This window comes from Artibeus jamaicensis, unplaced genomic scaffold (assembly GCF_021234435.1).
Source record: "Artibeus jamaicensis isolate MK-2021 breed Jamaican fruit bat unplaced genomic scaffold, CSHL_Jam_final contig_603, whole genome shotgun sequence".
NCBI lineage: Eukaryota > Metazoa > Chordata > Mammalia > Chiroptera > Phyllostomidae > Artibeus > Artibeus jamaicensis.
The window spans coordinates 358681-383522 of NW_026521904.1; the positions used below are offsets into that span (position 1 = coordinate 358681).

The 24842-nt window shown below is 38.7% G+C and overlaps 1 protein-coding gene across 1 annotated transcript in view; it reads left to right on the forward strand.

Moving 5' to 3' along the window:
• The window catches only part of ARHGAP15 (Rho GTPase activating protein 15), a 633529-nt gene that overhangs the window by 91355 nt on the left and 517332 nt on the right, over positions 1–24842 (forward strand). The window contains exon 5 of the mRNA XM_053670683.1: positions 15238–15325. Coding sequence (XP_053526658.1) covers positions 15238–15325 — 88 coding nt within the window. The remainder of the gene's footprint in view (positions 1–15237; positions 15326–24842) is intronic.

The window sequence follows — 24842 nt, forward strand, 5'->3', positions numbered from 1 at the left end:
TATTTCTTCCATCCCAGCCTCCCCCACCCCTTGCTCCCCACCTCCCTCCCATTTCCACCCCCCTTAGTTCTTGTCCCTGTGTCCTTCCTATTTGTTCCTCTAAATCCCTCCCCCCTTTTCCCCTTAACTTCCCTTCTCTCTCCCTCTGGTCGCTGTCCCCTTGTTCTCTATTTCAGTGTCTTTGTTTTTTTTTTTCCTGCTTGCTTGTTTGTTTTGTTGTTTAGCTTCCTGTTAAAGGTGAGATCATATGGTATTTGTCTTTCTAAGAATCCTAAAACATCAATATCAAAGAACCTATGCACCACAATGTTCATAGCAGCACAATTTACAATAGCCAAGAGTTGGAAGCAACCTAGGTGCCCATCAGTAAATGAATGGATTAAAAAATTGTGGTACATATACACAATGGAATTCTATGCAGCAGAGAGAAAGAAGGAGCTACTACCCTTTGCAACAACATGGATGGAACTGGAAAGCATTATGCTGAGTGAAATAGGCCAGGTGTTGGGCCTTGATTTCTGAGATTAACAGATTAAGGGATGAATGGACTCATTTTGCAATATATAAAATTTCCCTACAGTAAGTTGGAAGCATATTTTTTAAAAAGTGAGGATTAGCACTGTGGAGGTGACTTTGCCCTCAAGTCCCCCTAGTCCACCACAGATGAAAGTAACACTACCAAGACAGGATCTGCTTGGGGAGGAGAGGTGGCCAGTTTCTCAGAGGAAAAGGGCCAGGAGCCCCTTCCTCCAGGGGCTTTTAATGGGTTGTAATACACAGGAATACAGGGCGGCAAGGATCAAATAGTAGATAACGTTTCAAAGAGATCTGAGGGTTTAGTCTAGGCCAATGTCTGTCAGGAAAGGGGGTTTGCAGAAGCTTTAGGAGACATACTCATTTCCTGCTTAGACCCTTAACATATGAATGAAAGCACTCTTAGTAGAGAAGGTTTCACAAGTTTTTTGGAAATTCTTTGTGATGCCAGATTTCCTCAGATCCTCTCTAGCAAGGCAAGGAGCTGCACCTCTCCCCATCAGGTTTTCAGGCTTAAGTGGATTAGAGCCAGGCAGTGCTTCTCCCAGAGGACGTGGGGACTCGGGCTACGTCACATAGCTGGGGTGCAAGAGTCCAATGGTCCCTCTTTGTCACAGCGCCCCAAGTCCTACCATGATGGCCTCCCAAGTGATCTAGTCTGTCTTAGGTTGCCCCCTGCTGTGAGGACTCTTGCCTGTCATCAACATCAACCATGCTTTGGGGCAGGAGGAGTAAGCTGAGGCATCATTTGCTACCAGAGACAAACTTTGTTTCCTGTGGCTCGAATTCCAGAGGTCACTCACTCATCCTTAGCCATGGAGCGTAGTTACAACTCCTGAAACCAGGAGGAGCAGTTCCCAACATAGCACCAGCCAGGTGACTCAGGTGGTTGAAGCATCATCTTATACACCAAAACACTGTGGGTTTGATCCTGGTCAGGGTACATACCGAGGTGGCAGATTCGATCCCTGCCCTGTGGGGTATGAGAGGCAACTGATCAATATTTCTTACACTTGACGACTCTTTCCTCTCTCTCTCTCAAATTGATAAGTATTCTTTGGTTAAGGATTTTCTTTAATTGAGGATTTGACATGCATTTGTTGCCCAAATAAAAATTATTTGAGAAAAACAAAAGGAAAAATAAAATAATCTCTCAGATAAAATTTGCAAGTTGTCACATTTGGTGGTGAGATGAACACGCAGCAGGTGAGAAAAATTAGAAAAGTTAGTAAGTATTCCTCAGTCAACAAGAGTAAAAACCTTGAAGGAAAAAAGGATTAATAAGAAAGGGAGAGGTGCTAGAATATTGTGTATGCATGGAATATTTAGAAATAATCATCTCTATTTTAGAATTTTTCCTATTTTCTATACAGGTTCTATTACAGTTGACCATGGGACAGTGCAGGGGTTAGGAACCCCATTCCCAACGTAGTAAAAAAACCACCTATAACTTTGTCTTTAAAGGTGGCCCTTCACATGGGAAAACTTAACCGACCTTGGATTGGAAACTGTTTTTGCTCAGCAGTTGGGAATGTGCAGTAGGGAACCCGAGGCTGGAAATGTGAAAATAGTGCTTTCTATCCACTTGGTTGAATCTGCTAAGACAAAACCAGCGGACAGGAAGGGCCAACTGTATTTATAGAAAATAAATCCTTGTGTACCTGCACTTCAGACTTGTGTTGTGCTAGGTGATATGCAGCTAAAGGTATGTAGATGAGAGATAAGGCATTTACTCCTGACTCTGCTATTTAAAGTTAGAACCCTGAAGGATAAAATGTGCTAATTAGCTACACAACGAGACACATGTCAATTGCATCGCACAATTCATTACTAGAATGGCATTTTGGCCAACATCAAAGAAAGTATGCTTTTTGTTTGCTAGCTATAAAAAGTAAAATTGGAGACGACATTCATCCATAATTCTGTTACTTAAAATAGCTGTTTCAGTTTTAAAGAACAAGTTCATTTTCTGCCTATGTTGTTATATTCTAGGATAGCAAAGAACAAGGCCTTGAATCCTTTCCTAGACTTTTCCTCTTCAGAAACTCTACATGCACTCTCCTTTGAAGGGTGCAGGAGAGAGATGCACAGGAGACAAGATCAAACGCAAGGCTGCTTTAAGAGAGTGGGCTAGAGCCTGCTCCATGGAGAACCTGACTCAGTGAGTGAACTGGTTTCTGACAGAGCAATAGGAGAGAATCTTCCACCTTCACTAGCCCAGCATAGTGTCCTCCTTTCCCCTCGTCCTCACTTCCAAGTGTATCAGCTCCTGGAAGTCGTGGGGAGGTGCAGTAGTGACTCTTCCTAAGATGAATGTCAGACCCCCTCCTACCTTACCAACTATGTGCTCGAAATTGCCAAAGAGGGACATAAAAGGACCAAAGGACTTGTTTAAATGATCCCTTCACTGGGCTGTAGTACTTACCCTGTAGCCTCATACAAGGAATAGGAGGGGACTCTAAAAAGAATTCCATAAAAACATGATGCCCCATCACAGTGGTTTTGTAAAGTGCCCTTGCTTATAAGCCATCATAAAACACCTTTGTGAATTTTTTTCCTAGAAGGTGGTTTCAAGAAAAAGCAAAAGAGCAAAACAGAATCTTTTCCCTAACTGACTCAGGTGAAATTATTTTTAGGTAGTTTCCATCAGTTTGTATATCATTTTGTGTTTATTTGTTGTTACTTTAATCAGTTTGCATACTATGTCTGTGTTCTAATTTCTATTCATATAAACATTAGTTGGTAGTCATAGTTATTTCAATCAGTGTGCATTCCATTAAGAATTATTTTAGCCTCTTTCATTTAAAGTTATATAAATTTTAGTTTTGCTTTTTTTTTAACCTCAGGTGAACAGAGAGTTGATTATACTCTTCAGTGTATGGCATTGGCTTAACATCCTCCGGGCAGGACCCCTGGCTGGTTTAATTTCACTCTAGTCTCCCTTGTGCAATGTGTGTTCATCCTATTCACTCTCCATGTATTTGTTTATCTGCATGTGTGGCATTCTGGAAAACAACATGTCGTTGAGTGCGTGTGAATGTGTTCTAAATTGCATAAACCTATTTGTCCCATAAACCTCATTTTGTTTCTTACTACATTCATTTAATGTTAGTGTTTGGATAGCTATCTACACTTACATATTTAAAATGAGTTCATTTCTTCCAACTGCCTCCAATTTTGCCATTGTGTACAAACACCAAGTTTTACTTACCCAGGCTCCCAGAAGTGAGCACCTAAATTATACCTAACCCCCTTGATCACAAACAACATTGAGATAAACCACATATACACGGCTCCTTACTGACCTGTTAGGAATTCTGTCTGGGGCACATCCCTGGGAGTTAAGAATTGCTTGGTCATAAGGTACACACATATGGATTTATATCCATCGAGTGCTGCTGTCAGACTTTTTCCTGGATAAGTGCCCAGGTTCACATCCCTTCTGTGTGCAGAAGGGCTCCATCTCACCATAATGGCATCAGCGCACAGCTTCATATAACTCTGTTTCGGAAGTTGATGGCCTCAGAGCATTGCTTCAGGTTGCTTTTGTTGTGATTCCTCTGATTGGTATTTTAGTTGAGCATCACTTCATCTCTTTTGAATCAGTCTGTTTCTTTATTCTGAGAATTGCCTCTGCATTACACTTTGACTATTTTCTACTGAGTTTCTGACTTTTAAAACAATTTTTATTTATTAAAATTGTAATTATATTTTATTGATTATGCCACTACAGTTGCCCTGATTTTCTCCCCTTTGCCCACCTCCACCCAAGCCCTTGGAGGATAAGAACACTTTATTAATGTATTCCATGCAACCATGTAGAATGTAGTACTTTATTGGAAAACTATAATTATAGTAAAAATAATGATTATAATGATAACCCCCTACTCCCTCAAGCAATGTTCATGTCCAAGAGTCATGTGTATAAGTTCTTTGGCTACCCCATTTACTACACTGCACTTCACATCCACATGGCTTTTCTATAACTACCTATTTGTGCTTCTTAATTCCCTCACCTCTTCATCCATTTTCCCCCACTCGCCTCCCATCTGGCCACCATCTGGAACTAAACTTCTTTCCTCTTGCTGTTTTTAAGAGTCTCTTTATCTTTAACCTTTGGCATTTTAATTATGATGTGTCTAGGAGTGAGCCTCTTTGCATCCATCATAATTCAGACTGCGCTTCCTGGACTTGTATGTCTATGTCCTTCGTAAATTAGAGAAGTTTGCTTTCACTATTTTTTTAGATAGATTTCCAATTTCTGGCACTTTCTCTTCTCCTTATGGCACCCCTATGATGCAAATGTTGGACCTCCTGAGGTTGTCCCAGAGGCTGCTTATACCATCCTCATTTTTTTAATTCTTTTTTCTTCTTGTTGTTTTGATTGGTTGTTTTTTGCTTCCTTATGTTCCAAATCATTGATTTCAATCTCAGCTTCATCCACTCTACTGTTGTCTCCCTGTAAATTATTCTTTATTTCAATTAGTGAATCCTTCATTTCTGACTGAATCTATTTTGTGCTGCTGAGGTCCACTAAGTTCCTGGAGCATCTTTATAACCAGTGTTTTAAACTCTGCATCTGCTAGATTGCTTATCTCTGTTTTGTTTCACTCTTTTTCTGCAGTTTTCATCTGTTTTTTTCCATTTGGACTATGTTTCTTTGTCTCCTCATTTTGGCAGCCTCCCTGTGTTTGTTTCTATGTATTAGGTAGAGGTGCTTTGATTCCATGTCTTGGTGGTGTGCTCTAATGTGGTAGCTGTCCTGCAGGGTCCAGTGGCACAGCCTCCCCTATCACCCAAGCTGGGTACTTGAGGAGGTGCACCCTTTGTGTGAGCTGAGCTCACCCCCCTCTTTCAGTTGAGCCTTGGTTGCTGTTGGCAGATCAAAGGAAGGGATTTACCTAGGCCAGTCAGCTCAAAGGATTGACTGTGACCACTGACCACCAATCTCCACCCTCTGTGGAGGATCAGCTGTTCAGTGGCAGAGTTGTGTTGCTCCAAAGTGTTCTATAGCTGTCCACTGGATGAACTGGCCCTGGGGTTTCCAGTATGTAAAGGCCAAGGTGAACCCCCATCTTTATTTTGCCTGGAGCACCCTGCTTGAGCTGTAAAGCAATCTGAGATAGCTGCTATTTGTGCTGGGCTTAGAGATTCCCAGCTGAAGCCAAACTGTGAATCGAATCTGGCTGCCACTAGGACCCACTGAAGCCAACTGTTGCTTATTTGTTATGATTTAGGAGCCAAGCCATTTTTGTGGAAATGCAGCTTGGGTAGGCCCATAAGTTGTGTGGGACTAAGTCTCAGGAGATCTCCAAGGCAGGTCAAACAGTGTTAGAGCCAGGTTGATGGAGTCTCAGACATGGCACCAGCTTACCAGCTCTGTGGTGGGAGGGTTTAGAAAAAGGACGATGGCTTCTGCTCACCTTGATGCTGGACACTTTGGTTTCTTCTTATATGCCACTGTTGTCTTTCAAGCTGCTATTCTGGTGCTGAAACTCAGAGGGAATGAATCTCAGTAGGTGAGTCTGTGTGTGTGTTCTTTAAGGGGAACTGCTCAGAGCGCTAGCAGTTTCTTCAACCAACTCAATCCCCACTAGTTTTTGCAGCCACAAGTTGTGGGGATTTGCCTTCATTGCATTGGAACCTTGGGCTGGGGGACCTGGTGTGGGTCTGGAATTCCTTGCTCCCAAGATATCCCTCCCAGATTTTTATCCGCATGGGTATGGGACCAACCCATTCCATGTCTGCACCCCTCCTACTAGTCTGGATGGATATGGTTTCTTTAATTCGTTAGTTGTTCGACTTCCATTCAGCTCACTTTCTGAGGCTCCTGAGGGATGGTTGGTTCTACATTTTAGTTGTAATTTTGATGTGATTGTGCAAAAAGGTGAGCCATGTTTGCCTATGATGCCATTTTGACCAGATCTATTTATTAATTTTAGAGATAGAAAGGAAGAAAAGAAGAGCGAAGGAGAGAGAGAGAGAGGGAGATTGATTTGTCATCCTACTTATTCTTATATTAATTGGTCAATCTTCTATGTGCCCTGACTAGGGATCAAACCTAAAACCTTGGTGTATCAGGCTGATTCTCTTAAGCACCTGAACTACCCAGCCAGGCTGACTTACTATTTTTTTTTCTTTTGAGGCAACTCCTAGTATATTTTACATAGTAATACCTTGTCAACTTTAGATTTTGCAAATATCTCCCCTAAGTCTCTTATTGTCTATTTTCCTTCCTGATAAAATTCTCAATGACAAGAGATCTTTAAATTTTATCCCAATCATTGCATAATCTTACTCTCTATTATTCGGGGGGGTTCTTTTGTTTGTATTATAAACACTTTACAAATGGATAATTGTAGATAGTCACTATGTTTAATAGCATGATATTCTACCATGTTAATGGGACTGTAATATTCCAAACCATTCCTATATTCCTCTTCTATTTGATTTTTAAATTGATTCCAGTTTTATTTTCAGAAGTTATAATTGCAGTAAACCTCCTATTACTTGTCAATTGTTCTTTTATACTTTCTTCAGGTAAACTCTAAGCCTACATTACTTGATTAAATCACATGATCATTTCTTTTTAATGACTATTATGTATGATTGCATTTCTTGCCCAAGGAATCTGTATGTTGTTGTCATTGGCAACAAAATGGTCAGTTTAATCGTAACCTTAAAAATTGTGTAATTTTTATCCCATTGATAATTTAGTAACTATTAAATAGTATACCATAATTGCTATAATTTGCTTCTTCTATGTAAAATTTCTTTTGATAACTTTTCCCCATTTATCAAGGTACCTTAAAATATTTTATACAATTTAATGAGTTATTAAGCAATATTAGTAAATGTTTACTCTGTCAAGCACTTGGCTAAATTTTTCCCCAGTAATATTGAAATCATAGTCTAAGATAGGCTGTATTATTACTTTCAATTTTACAAGTAGAGGAATTTGGTCACTCACCTTAACCTCTCCTTTCTCCCAAATCTTGTCCAAGTCTTTAGTGTAAGATTTTAGCCCTGTCCTCTGAAATGGGTGTAGGTTAGTTTTTTTCTCTCTTGCCGGAAGCCTTTTGAGGCCAGTGAGCAGAAATCATCTTTTTATTTCATACCAACAGCAGTACCAAGGACTTAATTGCCCCTTAACAAACATTATTTTATTAATATTTATAAAATTTCACTGTAAATTCATAATAATTGGTCACCACATCATGTATTGTATCCTTACTTTTATTTCTCTTCTTCCTCATTTCCCTTTGTTTTTAGCTTTTCTCTTTCATACACTTTTTCTTTCTCTCTAAGAAAAGTTTGACTTGTCTCTAGCTGTGAACAAGAGTGGATAAAGAGAAAGAGTACTCATTGGCATTATTTCACATTCATAAGGGACCATTAATGTAGCCTTATTTTGAAATGAAGTTCTACCTATTTCCCCAGTGATCAGCAACAGGATTGAAAGCCAAATATATTCACCACTCGACTTTAATTTTTAATTGTGTACATTGAAAATCTGCTATGACTTTGCTGATGGAGTTTAAGGATTCTTTCACTTGGTGAATTTCTGACCCCAAATGTGAAATAATCTCAGCCTCTCTGGGGCTCCATGAGACCCTAGTGAAAGTTATTTTCAATAGTTTAATTTACAAAAGGCATCCTTTCACATGTCTCTGGGCCCTTTGTACATCCTCCTTGAAGAAGGAGGATGTTCAGCTCCTTTGCCCATTTTTTTAAAAAAATGGGGAGTGGAGTGGGGGATAACTAGAGAAAGAAGGGGAAGGGGCATCAAGGAACATGTATAAAGGACCCACGAATAAAGCCAAAGGTTTGCAGGACTGAGGGAGGGAGGTGGGCATGGGTGGGGCAGGGAAACTGGTGGCAGGAAAATGGAGACAATTGTACTAAAACAAAAAAAATTAAAAAATAATTTACAAAAGGCACTTGAAAGCATGTACACCATCTCTGTACCCTTATCTCTCCCTCTGCACCTTTCTTCCCATGCCTGCCCTTTCCTTTGTTGTCTTATCTGTGGTTCTGCAATCTTACCACACGTACTTCTTCCTCTGCTCTTCAGACAGGCCTGAGAAGTACTTGGGGCAGCAGGGCGGACAGAGGAGGGAGAGGGGAGGAGAGGGAGGAAAGGTGGGCAGGGTGGTGGCAGTTGGGTGCCCGTTCTCATCCTAAGGCCCATAAGCTATTAGACTTCTTTGTTTCTTTTTATTTCTGTTTTTTTAAACATTGTTACTCAGAATAGACTTCCTATAGAATGTTATATGAAAGCACACTTCTAACGTGACTTTATTTTTTCTTTAGCACTTTCTGCTCAGGATCTCAGTAAATTATTCCAGGCTGAATATGTCTTTATTTTTGTGTTCAGTAGTGAGGACTGGAAGGAAGGTTTGGAGATTACATAATGTGGAAGTTAATTTGTTAAAGGTTGATTTAGTTTTATTATTTTCATCATCTGCTCTGTTATAATTTCAACATCTGATAACTCTTTGAGTATGTAAAGTTTTTCCATTTCTTTAAATATTGACAGAGATATGTGTGTTTATATCTCAGTGTCTGACCCTCCTTTTAGAAGTGACAAATTACAAGAAGCTTGGAATATGAAAGTGAAGAAATAAGTTCCTAGCTTGTTAATTTGAGAACAAGTCAGAACACTTAACAATATCTGAGTGACTTTGTGGTAAATCAGTCATGGACACTAGAGTAAGTCATTTCCACTCCTACCACTGGTGCGGAATCATGTCAGATCCAGTGTGACCCAGTCAGGTAACAAAAGCAGGGAGCCCAAAGAGAATGAGAAATTTACAGGAAATCCCAGATATCTTTGCTTCTGACATTTTGGTCAGCCATCCTATCATTACCTAACAAAAGCATAAGAGAGGTGAGTGCAGGATACAAAGCTTAGTATTAGAGCAAATGACTGTGTTAAACCTGGAGTTCAAGCTAACAGATTCTTATAAAAATAATGAATATTTTAAGGCCCATTTCCCATCAAGTGTTCTTCAGATAAGCCGTTACAAAGTTGCTGTTATTATGTGCTGCCATCTGGTGTCCGTTCCGTAGAATGCAAAGAATTTTAAGCCAAACTGATGCCTGTGGAGTTTTTTGTTGTGTTTTGATTAGTTTTTTAATGGTGGTTTTTGTTTCATATTTTGTTGTTTGTCCTTGATTTTAGTTTTTCCTCTTTTTGTGGGGGTATTTCACCTTCACAACTCACAATTTGTTTCAGGAAAGTTCTGTGAAGTACCTCACCAACTGCATAAATTGTAAATCATTGTCCATATGTGAATTTAGTTCATCTTCCTAATTGTAGTAAGCACCTCGTCCCCCATATATGTAATTTTGTTTTTATCCAAAAAATTTAGAACAAATGCCTGCAGTTCTTGTATTTGTTTCCTGCACCAAGTCTCAGCATCAATACCTCACCTGACTGTTAACCATCTGCATTTGTGAGACTGGCTCTTCTGTCCCTATGACCTCTGAGTTACTGAAGTGGGGTATCTCTTGAGCTACATGTCTTCCTTAATCCTTAAGTCTATTGAACAGTTTTTTTCTTTATGTGTGGAAAAAAAGATTGTCCTCAGATTTAGGATGAGGCATTAATTGAGCTCCACCAGGATATAAGTGTACCTGTCAGCTGTGATAGGAAGGTAGGAACGAACGGGCTTGCAGTTCAGAACTGCAGGACAAGCCAGGTCACTCCATGAAGTGACTTTCCTCCCAAAAGAAAGACATTCAACAACTGACAACAGTTCTGTGTCTTCCTTTCACAGAGCCCTTTGTGGGGCTCTGCACACATCTGACTGAGGGAGAGCTGCATGCTACCTGCTGCACAGACAGCTGACACGGCAGAGTGTGCGTGGCCTTGAGGGTGGAGGACGTGTGGCCCGAATTTCATATTTATCCCTCCTATGACCTTGGGCAGGCTGCAGCCTCACTAAGCTTCCGTTTTCTCATCTGTAAAATGGGGGTCTTTCCCACTCCCCAGTCTTGTTGGCAGGATTTGTTTCCATGTTTACTGCCTGTGTCCTCTGAGTTACAGGTAAAGTTCTTGAAATCTCTCTTATTTGCCTTTAGGTATTCAGTCCTTGGAACTGTGTCTGTCATGTAGTAGATGCTCAGTCGGTACTTGCCACTGACTTACAGATTAAATCACCTGATACATACAGAACACCAGGTCAATTTAATGGCACATGTCCAAGAAGTCAGGAAGACCTCTAGAAAGCTCAGGTGTTGACACTAGAATTATAAACTAGCAAAAATATACTAAACCAGAAGTGTTAGACAAGTTTTTTTTAATGCCAGGAGTGACATGCCCAAACACCAGAGAGCTAAGAAGCAGAGAAAGCAAATGAAGGAAGTGGGTGTTTCTGCAGTTTTTATTAATGAATAACAGCAAACACAGAGCAGGAAAAATTGAGATGTGTGACCCTTCTGAAATTTTAGAGTCCATATATTTTTTTACTCAATCACTTTTAATAGGCTCTTACTAAATGTCAGATTTTGTGCCCAGAAGTGAAAAAACTATAAAAGGTTAGGGATGTTTATTTGGCGGAGGGAAATAGGACAGAGCAGAGGGTCTTCCTTTCCATTATGAAAACTGCTTCATCCTGGAAAGGTCTATTTTAAAAGTTTCAACAGATCCTGCTAAAGTCCCCTGACCTGCCTAAGCCCTCAAAGCCTGCAGAAATTATTTACTTTCCAAAATGTCTCCCAAGATACTGAACAACAGTCATCTATAAGGGTTTTGTTGCATACAGAATCCATGAAAGTCTCATGCTGGCAAAACCTTGCCAACTGGCCCTTCTTCACCCTCTCTCCAGAGTTGACAATGCTCTCAAAAGGCTCAGCATGTTAAGAGTAATGGAGTTAAATTCTTCCACTGATACCCTGAACAATGAGCCAAACCTATCCGACAGGGAATGGGCAGGACAGATACTGTGAGGGCGATGGTCAAGTCTCTAGAGTACTTCATGCAGAGAGGAGTTCCGATCTAAGTCACAGACTGAAAGTTGTTCCTTTTTGGTGAATTCTCAGTCACTTCTCAACCAGAGGCTTTTGGCTCATTTTCTAGCTTCATGCCCCCGACTGAGTGCAGGTGAGTGGGTCTGCTCACCGCAGACAGAACACTTCCACGCAAGAGAGACTGAGGACGCACCCTGACAGCAGCACACCTCTGCTTCTGGCTTCTCGCAAGGGGTTGAAGGGCCCACCGTGTGGCTCTTTAAGTCAGTGCAACTTCTTAGGGAAGAGGAGAGTGGTGGGCCTTTGCCCAAATCTTCTAATTAGCGTCAGGTAAAATAGTTCATAGGAGACACTCCTGGCTCACCCCTCATTATAAGCTATGCACACTAGCTTTTATGATTTGAGAATTTTGATTAAAACTATGATGAAATCTGACATTGACAGTCTCCTTATCTATGATTGTGCTGCTTAATTCTTTAAAAAAAGGGGGGGGAATAAATTATCAAACAGAGGACTGTACGGGCTTCAGAGTCAGAGAAACTGGGTTTGACTCTAAATCAAAGTGTGTGGCCCTAAGTTACCTAACTCTATGAACCTCATTTTCCACATTAGTACCTTCAGTATCTTTTTTTGTGAAGCTAAACTTCCACTAGACCATCAAACTTATGCTACGTACTCAAAATAGTTTATGCTAATTATCATTTTTAAAGCAATGATAAAAATTGAAATTGGGGCATCTGAAAGGTTGACAACAGTATTTTATTCTTCCTTGTGAAACAAAATTGTTTTAAGCCAATTGGAAAAGTCTTTTCTCTTCTTCTAACACCGTAAAGACATCATTTGAAGTTTCTAAATTCAAAGCAAAATAGCACTGTATGCAAAGTGTCAGGACAATTCCTGTTACTAAGGTTTCAAGGCTGCACTGCTTACCCTCTTTGGCTTATTCATCACATTCCCCTCACAGGGGACATTTCACAGCAGTTCAAAGTTCTAGCACAGAACCATGAGGTAATTGAATTTCATGCAACTTTAGTTCTAACCAGTTCCAGTTCCAAGTTTAAGGAAGGGAAGGCTAATGCCAACAAGTCCTATAAACGATCAACATCTGAAACAGATTCAAATCAGAACTATTTATCTAGGGCTTGCTATAGGCAGGAAGCAAATAAGGTATAGTATCTCTCTGCCAGGAGAAGAGAAGTACAGTTGGAAATACAAAGGCAGCTAAATATGGGTCTCATCGTGTCTGAGGGTGTATCATAGTCCATGTCACATGCAGTCAGAATAATTACTGACTGGGTAATTAAAGATGTGGGTATAAAAGATGCCCACTCTTTTTAAAAAATACTTTATTTATCTTTAGAGGGGAAGGGAAGGAGAGAGGGAGAGAAATGTCAATGTATGGTTGCCTCCCATGTGCATCCCCTGCTGGAAACTGGCCTGCAACCCAGGCATGTGCCCTGACTGGGAATTGAACCGTGGTTGCTTGGTTCCCAGGCCCGCACTCAATCCACTGAGCTATGCCAGCCAGGGCTAAAAGATGCCCACTCTTGAACACCAGTCCTTCTCTGTTCTCCAGCGGGGCCATCCTAATATTACAGAGTCATCCCAATATTGTGGGGCCTCGACTATGGCCTGAAAAATGAGAAGGGTATGGCTGCTCTAATTCACTTGCTGCTGCTGACACGTAAAAGGAGAAATGGAGGCAGAGGCTTTTTTCTTTTTTTTTTTACCACCTTTTTCATTGTTTGATTGTAAAAGTGACTCTTCATTCAAAGGAAAATGGATTCGAGAATATAGTGCTCATAGTCACAGGTTGTAAAATACACATTGTGTTTTGTTTTCCGTTTGTCATGTTAGCTTTTTTTAACATGATGGTCTATCGTGAAGAAAGCTCAGGAGTGCCAGAGCAGCCTAATCTTGTTGCAAATATTAACTCTGTCGAATCAAACCATCCTTTCAGTCAAGCCCCTAGGTCCTAAGAGGCAAGTGGAAAAATAAATCACACAAATATCTTAACTGGCCACTTTAAACATATTTTTGTGTAGTTTTCTATTTCCTGCATAAAATTTTTTGGTAAACTTATTTTTTAAAGCCACTTTTGTAAAATGAATTCAACTATTTTGAAATAAGTAATAAACTAAGCCAAACTGTAGCAATGTAATATAATGAATGGAAACTAATTTTGATGAACACCAAGAAATACAAAGGGAAGTTTCAAGCTGAGATTTTATCACCTGAAGTAATTATTGTTATACCCAGCTTTTTTCCCCCATTGCCTAAGCTCAACCACTGACTCAGTGAATCCACTTTCAGTGCCCACGTCCCCGCTGTGCTAGGTGCTTGCGGTAATTCTGTAAGGATGAAATGCACCCTATCATTTCAGGCTCTTTACATATGGGGGCAATAGAAGTAAAATTTATAGAAATTATTTTTTTAATTTATCATCAATACTATGTGAGGAAATTATAAAAGGCACATTGGAGGACATAATATTCAAACTGCCAATAAGTGAAAATAAAAAGGGTCTCGAATGTGTAGGATGATCTTAAATAAACTGCACAGCATAGTGTTACAAATTACATATTTTGTTATGGTCTGCATTAAAAACTTCCCATATCAGTATTTTCTATAGCAGAGGCTTCATTATTCTATTATATGAATCTGTTATGTGCATTTTACATATCAATTTCCTTTTTTGATATTTTAGGTAGAGAATTAATAAATTATGGTGCACTTCTTTCTTGTGCACACAAATCTTAGCAACTTATGAGATGATTTCTTTAGGTTAAGTTTAAATTCATAGGAATGGGTTTGTTTAGCCAAAACCTATACACACTTTTAAAGATTTAAAAAAAAATTACCATCCTGGCTGGTATGGCTCAGTGGATTGAGTGCCGTCCTGTGACCCAAAGGGTCCTTGGTTTGATTCCCAGTCAGGGCACAAGCCTGTGTTGCAGGTCAGGGCCCCAACAGGGGGTGTGCAAGAGGCGTGCCATACATGGATGTTTCTCCCCCTCTCTTTCTCCTTCCCTTCCCCTCTCTAAAAAGAAATAAATAAAATCTTTTAAAAAACCCAAAACATTACCAAATTCACTCCCCAAAAGATGTGCTAGCTTATATTTCCACCAAAATTGTACGGGAGAATAAATTTCTTCACAAGCTCAGCAACCCTTGGTATTATTCCTGCAAATTCTTGCCAATGTGATTGGCAAAGAGGGAAAACATTTCACTCTTTTATTTGTATCTCTTTGATTTTTAGTGAAATTCAACATTAAAAATATTTTGAATTAGGCAGTGACACATTAGCTGTTTAGATTTTCAGACTCTGAAATACCCTAAATCAATGATGAGAAGTAACAATCAAAGATGGGCTCTGATTCTATTTTTGCTTCACTATCTTTGGCTTGCTGTAGAGACATACACTTTCTACGGAGTGGTTGTTCTATGGAACGGGGGGGGGATGACAAGTGGATTTTTAGCAGCTGAAAAGGATTTGGGGAGGACATGCAAACTGTGAAAATTTACTATAAATGCCACGATCTTTAAAAATTACGGAATGTCTTTATTATCACCCAAATTCCATACCACCTATAGACTTTGATAAAGAAAACACTTTTAGAAATTCTAGTTAAAAATATAGTCTCTACTCATTCTAAATGTTGCTCATATTATATCTATGAATAATTTCTTAAGTGATCATGCTTTTTTTTCCTTTTTATTCCCCCCAAGGAAAAACTGGTCTACTTCCTGGATTGTTCTTTCAAGTCGAAAAATTGAATTTTACAAAGAATCAAAGCAACAGGCTGTGTCTAATATGGTGGGTATTTCTCTGTTTCTACTATTATCATCTTAAAAATATTGTTGCATTAAAAGTTGGGGTTCAGCAAAAATCGCACTAAAGCCTCCAACCCACCGCCATTGGAAAGCAGATGGAAGAAATGACTCAATAAACTTTTAATCAGATGAAGGGAAAATAGAACTTGGTGTCTGTTTTATTAAGTGATGCATTTGGAGGATAATCACAAAATAAGATGAATGGTGAGCTGCTATCTAGCAATACGAAGGTAACATTTTAAATTAAGGTGCCATTTTATAAATGCTTTATTCTTATTTATGAAATGATCACTAAATGCAGCTACTTGCTCAAATAATGTATTATAAAGTATGTTATAAAATGCATTAGTAATAAATGCTTAAAGAATGAGACTATGGGAAGCTGTTTTAAAGAATATTATAAGACGTAAATCGTATTAAACCATGCATGTGCATCTTTAATACATGAATTTAAGTTGTTATCTAGCATGCTATAAAGTGCCTCACACATTAATAAATAATAATAAACTGTTTATAAGTGGCACCTTAATTTAGGGTACTACCAATGAGGAAACCCTCTAAGTTAACAAAGTGATTTTTTATCTTAGTCTAGCTGTGACATTCACTCTATCTGGCTAACCTTTCTGAATAAATCGATGACTCCGTCTAATGGAGCTAATACAATTGCTGTATCCTATAGTTATTACAAAGTGAAATTTGTAGGGGGTCTATCGTACCTGGGGGAGGCCCTCACACATGCCCACAGAGATTTGACAGTGGTAGTAAGTTGGAGCAATTTTGAGTTGGTCGGCGGGGCAGTCCAGGCTCCAAACCTTGCTGCCCGAACGGCAGAGCTGCCGCAGGACGTAGGAGAGATAGTGGGCAGGCAGCATATCTGACAGCCTCCTGATTAGGAAGGACTGCAGGCAGGAACCCACCTGCCATGCCCCATCCGCCTGATGGGAGGCAGGGGAAGGGGAGGCTGGCAGGAGTTAACCACAATGAACTAATTTGTATTTGGCAGGTAATAAAACGATGGAAAGTTCTTTGCTTTCGAGCCACTAGTCGTGTATGCTATGTAATCCTCTTTGAATAGGAAATAGAAAATCATTTGCTAGGAGATGTTTTTTAAAGAAGGTTTTAGTAAGAACAAAAGGTAGCATTTGGCTGGCTCCTGATAATTGCAATAGCCTTCATCCCCAAGTGGTTTGCTGATTTTGGAGTCTTGGTGCCGTCCAATCTGTAAACTAATTAGGAATAAATTAAAAATATATCTCAGGCCTTTGTATTTTTAATTTAAACTGCCTCAGAAATTTGTTTTAGGGTTTTGTTTTGTTTTTAATTTTTGGCTACAGTAGGGTTGAGATAATCATTTTAAGAAAAATAAAGTACCCCCACAGGCTAGGCACAAAACAGCTCCCATCCACTCTCTGGTCCTTTGTGTCCCCCTGAATGAATTCTAAGGCATAAGGAGGCACAGTAAGGCAGGAGGGGCACTGTCCTGACTCAGTTTGGCTGCTGAGAAGATGATCTTCGTCCTGCTGGGCAAGAAGAATTCCACTGGCGTAGAGTTTGTGTGAATGTGCTGGGAAAATAGGAGAGATTTGATTCCAAATCAAAGCATTTGGTTTATTTTTATTATTTTAATCTCCTTGTACCAAGAGATATCATTATCAGCTCTTTAATTTTACACAGGTGAAAGAGAACTGCCTCTTAGATATAGGCAAAACTTGGAAGTCAGCTTACTAGTTCCATGCCTCCAGTTCAACCTTCAGAACTGTTGTAAATCGGCAATAGATTTTACTCTTAGAAGAAATTTGTTAACAGTTTTTTTTTTTGCAGTCCCTATTTGGTACTTCTGGCCCCATTTTCAATGTTCTTATGGTTTTTCCCAGGCATTCATTGTCTTCAAAGTGAATTCAGGGCAGAAACTAAGTAACTGTGTTTTGCAGTAACAGGGAAGAGAATTACAGATTCATGTCTGTACTGCGTGAATTGTCTTCTAGTCAACTTCTTGGATACATTTCATACCAAGTATTAAAGGCCTATGGGGTAGCCTACATTTACCAGTTCCAGTCTCAGAGAAATGATATGGTGATTGCCAGGCCTTGATTAAAGATGCTGTGGTTTAATTTTGAAAGATTTATGTCCTAATTTCTGAATTTTTCTTGGACCCCCTAACACGTGTCTGGGTATTTTTCAGTCTGTCATTTCCTCCAAGGGGTCAGCAGAAACTGCCTGAGTGCAGAATGTGGTGTGAAAGAGTAAACAGCATTCTAATCTTTTTAGAAATGCTGTTTGAATGTCAATACATGGTGAGACAAAGCAACAAAGTAGCCAGGAGCTGGGCTTTGAAGTTCGACCACAGGGAACATCATTCTAGTTTTGGCCATTAAGAGCTGACAGTGACTCAACTTTTTTGCGCTTTGGAATGCTCATCTGTAAAATGGGGACAGAGTTAACTGCCAGCAGGATTAGTAAGGAATGGAATTAATAAAACAAAATAAAACCACATAGTAGCTATAAAATACTTATTAAATCCTATCATAATGTAATCTATTAAATATATAAATATATTTCTGATATTCTGTAGTACATAACTAGAGTATAATTACAAGATACTATTCTCCTATGTTAGCTTTGTAATTGAACAGATTCAACACATGTATAAGAGAAAACATATTAATTCAAGTTACACAGTCTGTCCATCCTCCAGGAAGAGAAATATATATATTCATAGCAGCATAAAATGTTTCGTCTGAGCGCTGAATAGTTCTGATAATGAAGCCATCTCTCTGTTTGGGCTTTAGGTATAACCTCCTGCATGTCCTTATACATTGCCCTCCACTGGCTCTTACCCCGAAGGCTTTCACATTTAATACAGCATGTCACGAAATGGTGTGGCTGATGCTACAATCCATGTTTAAGTTCATAAGCAAGTCATATATTTTTCCAAAGTTGTTTTCCCCTGAAAATAGACACAGAATCACTTCACTGCTGTTTGTCAATTAGAGATTCTTAGGCTCTGGGTCCTCAGTCACCTATTGAAGGAAAACGAGAATTGACCTGTCTTTTTAATTTTGTTTGTTTTTAATAAAAATATTAAACAGTAACTTACCACCTACTGCCACTGTCACTTTCTAGCAGAAAAGGGACATTATAAACTACCCCAGTCCCAAACTGAGGTAGGATAAAGCCTCAGAATGAAGGACGTTCTTCAGCAGAAGAGGAGAAATGTCTCCACTGCGTGGCATTCACATGGTTTCTGGGTAGTTCGCCCGGGCCCAGGGAAAGGTGGTCCTGGCCTCGGGCGCTGCAGGGGGCGGAGCACGTCGGAACCACCAGAGTCCCTGACCTGGGTGTGCTGGACTGTGCAGGAAAGGAGAGTGTTTACGTTCACACCAACTTTTACGCATTCTGATTTTTAACTCAGTTTAAAATGTCTAAATATTGTCATTGGAAAGCAATGCAGAAACCATCTTTAGTAAAATGTATTTTATATATATATATAATTACTCACCAAACTCTGCATCACCACCCCCAAGTCAACACAGAGACCCTGCCAGCCCTCCAGCAACCCTCTGCCCTGCCATTTGCCCATGTCCTCACAGCCTCTTCCACGGCCACCGAGTTTGAACTGTGTTTTAGTCATTATTTCATTATCTTTAATTATTTTTCCAACTATATCTACAATGCTAAAAAATAGTTTACTTTGTCTGGTTTTGAGTGTATATAAATGGACCCATGGTGCATGTTTCTTTTGGTTTTTGCTTTTTCCCCTCAATGTGTCTTGCTTTTTCTTTCCTTTCATTATTCTATATTTTTCTCTACTTTGGGAGCAACACACTTTGTTTGTTATTCTGATAGTGGCTTACCGAAGATTACAACAATGAGACTTATCAAAGGCTGAAGCTCATCAAATCTTTCACCCTCTTTCAAATATTAGCTTAGAATATGTTTAGTCTATTTATTTCCTTCCCAATGTATATGCATTTGCTGTCTAGTATTTTAATTCTTTCTTTTATTTTTTAACACCACTAGACATTATTTATTCCATTTTATAGAGTCAATGTTGGTTTCCATTTGTTCAATATTTACCATGTTCTTTGCTATTTATTTCTTCCTGCATCTTAGACCTTCCTTTTAGGATCACTTTTCCTTCTGTTTGAAGTGTATTCTGAGAAATTCCTGTAGTAAGGGTCTTATAGTGACAATCTGTCTCAGTGTCTGCTTGTTTCAAAATGCCTCTATTTCTCCTTCATTCTGGAAATATATACTCTCTCTGTACATAGAATTTTCACTGGGCAGTTATTTTCTTTTGGCACCACAAAGATATCATCCCACTGTTTTCTTTTTCTTCTTTTGATGTTTGATGTTTGTTCTTATTTATTTGTTACTCTTAGAACAATCTTATTTTGGGCTGGACTCAAACTTAGAGGTAGAAGCTCTCAGAGAAGACAACTTGTGTCCCTTGATAGTCTGTTCCTGGCATTTTGGGGGGGGGCTCTTTTATTCTCTTAGCCAAAACCTTAGCATATTCTGCGGCCTCTTCCTTATTTTTCTTAACACATTGTTTCTTCAGATCAACGTGCCATTTGCGTGGCTGGACACGTGGAGTTACAAGACACAGAACCTTGGGTGCTTCGGTCCTAGGTTTCTTATCTGCTTTGTTTAGGAGATTTCTCACAGCATATTGGCAGACATCTTCTTTAAAGAGACTGAAAAGTTTGTGAATTCTGTCAGCTCTTTTGGACCCCAGGCACCGAGGCACAGTAGCATCAGAGAGACCAGGAATATCTTTCTCCCCTTTTTTACAATGACCAACTCGAGAACCCCGAGAGTGGCATCCACAGTGCAGCCCTGAACAGAACTGTGCTCTCTCTGCAGTCCTCCTTGGTCTGTAACAGGAATGCCCCTTTACTCAGCAGCAGGCAGACACAACCGTGGGTGTAGACACCCACTTCATGGGGAAACCTCATTTGTCATTTACACCATGGATTCAAACCACATAACCCTTTTATTCTTCACCCAGAGCATCAGCAGCAACCACTGTGGTCATACAATGCTCAAAAAAGGTAGGAAGTTCATGTTCATTGCCTACGTCAATGAGTTCTGGCAGCCAGTGGCTGGAAAAGAGATGTTTGGCTTCATCCTGAAGCAGCCGACTGCCTCCAAGGCACCACAAGAAAGAGCTCCACTGTTTTATGTCATCTGTTACTGCGATCAAGAAGCTACCTGTTAGCCCAACTGCTGTTCTCTGTCTGCTCGTGGTATTTTTCATTACTCTGTTTGTTCACAGTTTCACCACGATGCATCTAGATGCCAATTTCTTTTTCTTTTCCTGTCTGGATTGTTGGGCCTCCTGAAATTATTTATAACTGATATTAATATATGTTAGAAAATTCCTAGATATTCTTTTTTCAAACATAGTTTCTTTTATATTCTTCCTCTCATTTTCTTCTAAGCCTCTAGTTAAACTGTTTTCTCACTCCATCCTTCATATGTTTTTCATTCTTCTTTTTTCCTGTGTGTCTTTCTGAACTGCATTCTGAATAACTTTTCTTGATTTATATTCTAATTGTTTAATTCATTTTCCCTTTTGTGATGCACATTGTTTTCATTTCAATGATTGCAATTTTCATTTCTAGAAGTTTCTTTTTAAATTCCGTCATTTGTTATATAGTTGATTCCTGCACATATTTTCAAGACTCTGTTTTATTTTTTTAAAATTGTTTTCTATTCTCTGCTTGTGATTCTAATACCAGAAGTTTGCATCAAGTCTCTTTCTGCTAGTTCTCACTCATGTTGCTATGCTTCCTTTATGTCTGATCATCTTTGCCTGTGTGCTAATCATTGTTATTGAAATACTGTGGGAGGTTTTCTGAGACTTAAACTAAATGTCCTACTTCAGCCTCTTTTGCATTTTTCTCAAAGGTTCTTCTGGGACACTCCCAGTGGCCAATTAGCTCAATGTAGATGAACAGTTTAAAATCCTTAGAGTATGTGTACATAATGTGAGGTGTACAGCTAGTTGTACATAATATGAGCTATGTAGCTACAACTCTAAGAAACAGAATTAGTCTTTACGCTTTCTTTTTTCTTCTCTCACATTTCTCAAATACAAAGGCAGTCTTCTTTATAATTTCCAAGTTCGGATTGGAGAAAAGCAACACATTTAATATTGGTTCTTTTTTCTTTTCTCCAGACCCCAGGCAACCTGTTTTCCATTATTCTGGGAGGTCAGTTGACCAAAGTTCAAGTGTATAGTATAAGCAGATGCCCTCAGGCAAAGTGCAGCCATGTTCATTTGATATTCACTTTTTCTCTCTGGGTTTAGAGTCCTACCTCCAAGAGACATAATCCTACTATCTTTTCAGCATTTTTGTTCTTTAAGGTAATAAAAAAATTATCCAGCATTTTTCATTGCTTTTAGTTGGTGTTGATCCAATAACATAGTTTCTCATTACAATCCACTTCACTTTCATTTAAATATGCATTTGGTTAATCAAGTTTGTGCTATTTATATAAACCTTAGTAGAAAAAGGCTTCATTAGAACATGCATTGAAATCCTACAATGAACAGCTTGCTCGTTAGGGCTACATATAAGGCATAGAGATATAATCAGGAATAATCAAGATACAGTCTTTGCTTATAACATTTCTGCCAAAAAATAGGGTGAGATGAAATAAGAAACATAGAGGAGGTTGTTTGTTTGTTTGCTTGTTTGTTTAATAGAGATTTAAAGGAGAGAGCACTCACATCTGTGAAGATTTGAATTGGGCCTTACAGGATTGTTATAATTTCAATACCAGGAGATTTGTAAACAAGGAATTCCAGTGGAGTGAAAAACATAAACAATGGCATGAAACTGAGAATGGACAAGGTCTGTGAGCTAAAAGAGAAATAAGTTTATTTTCAGATTTGTTGGAAAATAAGAGAAAAGAACAGGACTGAAAGGAGTGTCATGGGCTAGTATTTGCTACCAGCAACAAATCTTCAATAAGGTGTATTCATCCCCCGGACACCCTCCCCTAGAATAATCTACCATAGCGATTCTTTAAACAAATATATACTGAACAACAGTATGACTCCAGTGTTATGTGTCTTAAAAGAACAAGGCCCACCATGGGAAAAAGTCAAGAGAGGAAGCTGATTCATCCAGGATCAAGGCTTCATCTCATGTAGATCAAGAACAAAACTGTTACGTGAAAAACACCTACAACATTATTTGTTTCATATGGTGCTAGAGAACTCCTAAAAAAGCAAAATTGTCAATTGGGCTTGTCCTCTAAGGCCTTTCCTCACACACCTTGCATTTTTCAGGTACATGTACCTATTTCAGTTTCAGTGACGTATTTCCAAGGCTCCAATACTTCAGTTGCAACTTGCCTCCTAGGTGTCTGCTATGCTTTGTGATGTTAGAGCTTCTGTTTGATACGGAGCTGACCCTTGACTCCAGTCATAGATATAGTCAAAAAATGGGAAAGAAACTGTAATTTAGAGCATCCATTCATTTACCTATTATGTGAATAATTAATAACTCCTAACTGATGTCACACAATGTGTTTTTAAATTTTGGAAATATCCAGATGAATAATATATGATTTCTGCTCTCAAGGTGTTTTATTATAATAAGCCTACATATGATTCTGTCTATTGTGTATAAAAATATAAGAAAGTGAGAAAAATATAAGAAAACATACTGGGGATCCATGTATTTATATGTAGCTCATCCGTTTAAGTAATGAACTGTTGTTTTAAGTAATTTTCAGACTACACGTCTCTTCATTTGCTCGCTCTGCAAATATCACTGACAGTCCTGGAAGTTCAAGCTGCTCTACAAGGTGTTTTGGAAGATACAAAAAAAAAATCTAATTTTTCCCTGGAGAGTCTAGAAAGACATAGAAAGCATGTTCCTGAATCAAGGAATTTTATAAAAAATTGGACATTGATAGTTGCTCCAAAATGGCATGAACAGGGGAACAGGTTAGTTTTATCATAACTCAGAGAGGAGAGAGTTTGCTTCCAGCTGGAAAGAATCTGAAATAGATGCAGTGAGTAATTGATAGTTGAATATGTTTTTGAAGAATAAATTGGATTTTAATGCAGAAATAGGGCAGCATTCTATGCAGAAATAGGAGAGTAAACAATGATAAAATATGGGAAATCAAATTCTATATTTATTTGTTTATTTTACAGCTATGTGTTGCTCTCTCACCTTGTCCACTGCACTGTGGTGTTGGTCATTGCCCTTGAGGTCTAGGGTGGATGTGTTCCAATCCAGGCAATTTTGTGTTTCTTCTAAAAGCTGCATGGGCACACTGTAAGGGACTGCCTCAAAATAAGTTGAGGAACTGCACTGTGGAACAGCAAGCACTCTAATTTGGTCAGAAAGTCACTGCGGAACCAGTTTATGAAAGACCTTGAGCAAGATCGTGAGACAAGGTGATTTCTTCTGTAGGCACTATGAAGCCCATTGTAATCAATACTCAATATCCTCAAATTAAGAGGGATTTGGAGTTTTCAGAGACAGGTTTGGGGAATTGAGATTTTTTTCTAATTTTAGTAAAAAGAAGATATGACTTGTTAAATTGTCCAAAAAACAAATTCTAAAAAATCTATGGAGGTAGATAAGAAAAATAAGACCTCTACTCTTACTGGCAAAAAAAAAAAAAGGCAAAACAGCTAAGTTTGTCATCACTATGGCCTGGCATCTTCTCGCTCAGAAAAAAAAATGATAGCCTCATATGCCTTTGACCTTTTAACAGTATAGTCATTTCTAAAGAAGGTCTAGTACAAAGAAAGCAAGCTGGGCAATTTATCTAAAAACTAAAAATATATTATCCCAAGAACATGGGTGTATCTGCTCATCAGTGAGCACCAGTAGCACACCTGGAAGTGTTTTCATGTGATCATGTGATCATGTGATCATGTTCAGTTTTGCAACCTACTACAGTAAACACAATGTGCAAAGTTTATTCCTGGTTTAACAAATATCTCTTGCCTGCACAGCCACCAAGCATCAGAGCAAACGCACCTCATTCCCACTTGTTAACTTTTTCTATTTTATTTCTCAGAGTGATCTCAGAAAACTTAGCATGACTTTTAACATAAATTCAAAAGCACTATAGACATTAAGAGAATATTTATTGTCTGGAATTGTATGATTCTGTAGTCAGTGTGTTCAATTTGGAGCTTATATGTTAATTTTGTATCTAACTTTTTGCTACTTTTATGTTTTTTACTTTACATTGTACTAATACTTTTAGTCAGAGGCAAACACTGGCAAATTTTACTTCAAGTGTTAGAAAACTTTTTTCAAGGCATTTAATAAATTATTAGTTTTTCAAAGTTTTATTCCATTCATTCAGCCTCGAAAGCAAAAAAATAGTAATATCAAAAGTGTCATTAAAATAATCTGTTTACTTTTTTAGTATTATTTACTTGCAATGTAAATAATGAACACAAGAATTAATTAAATAATACAATGCACTAATGTTCATTCACTGTGTATGACTTT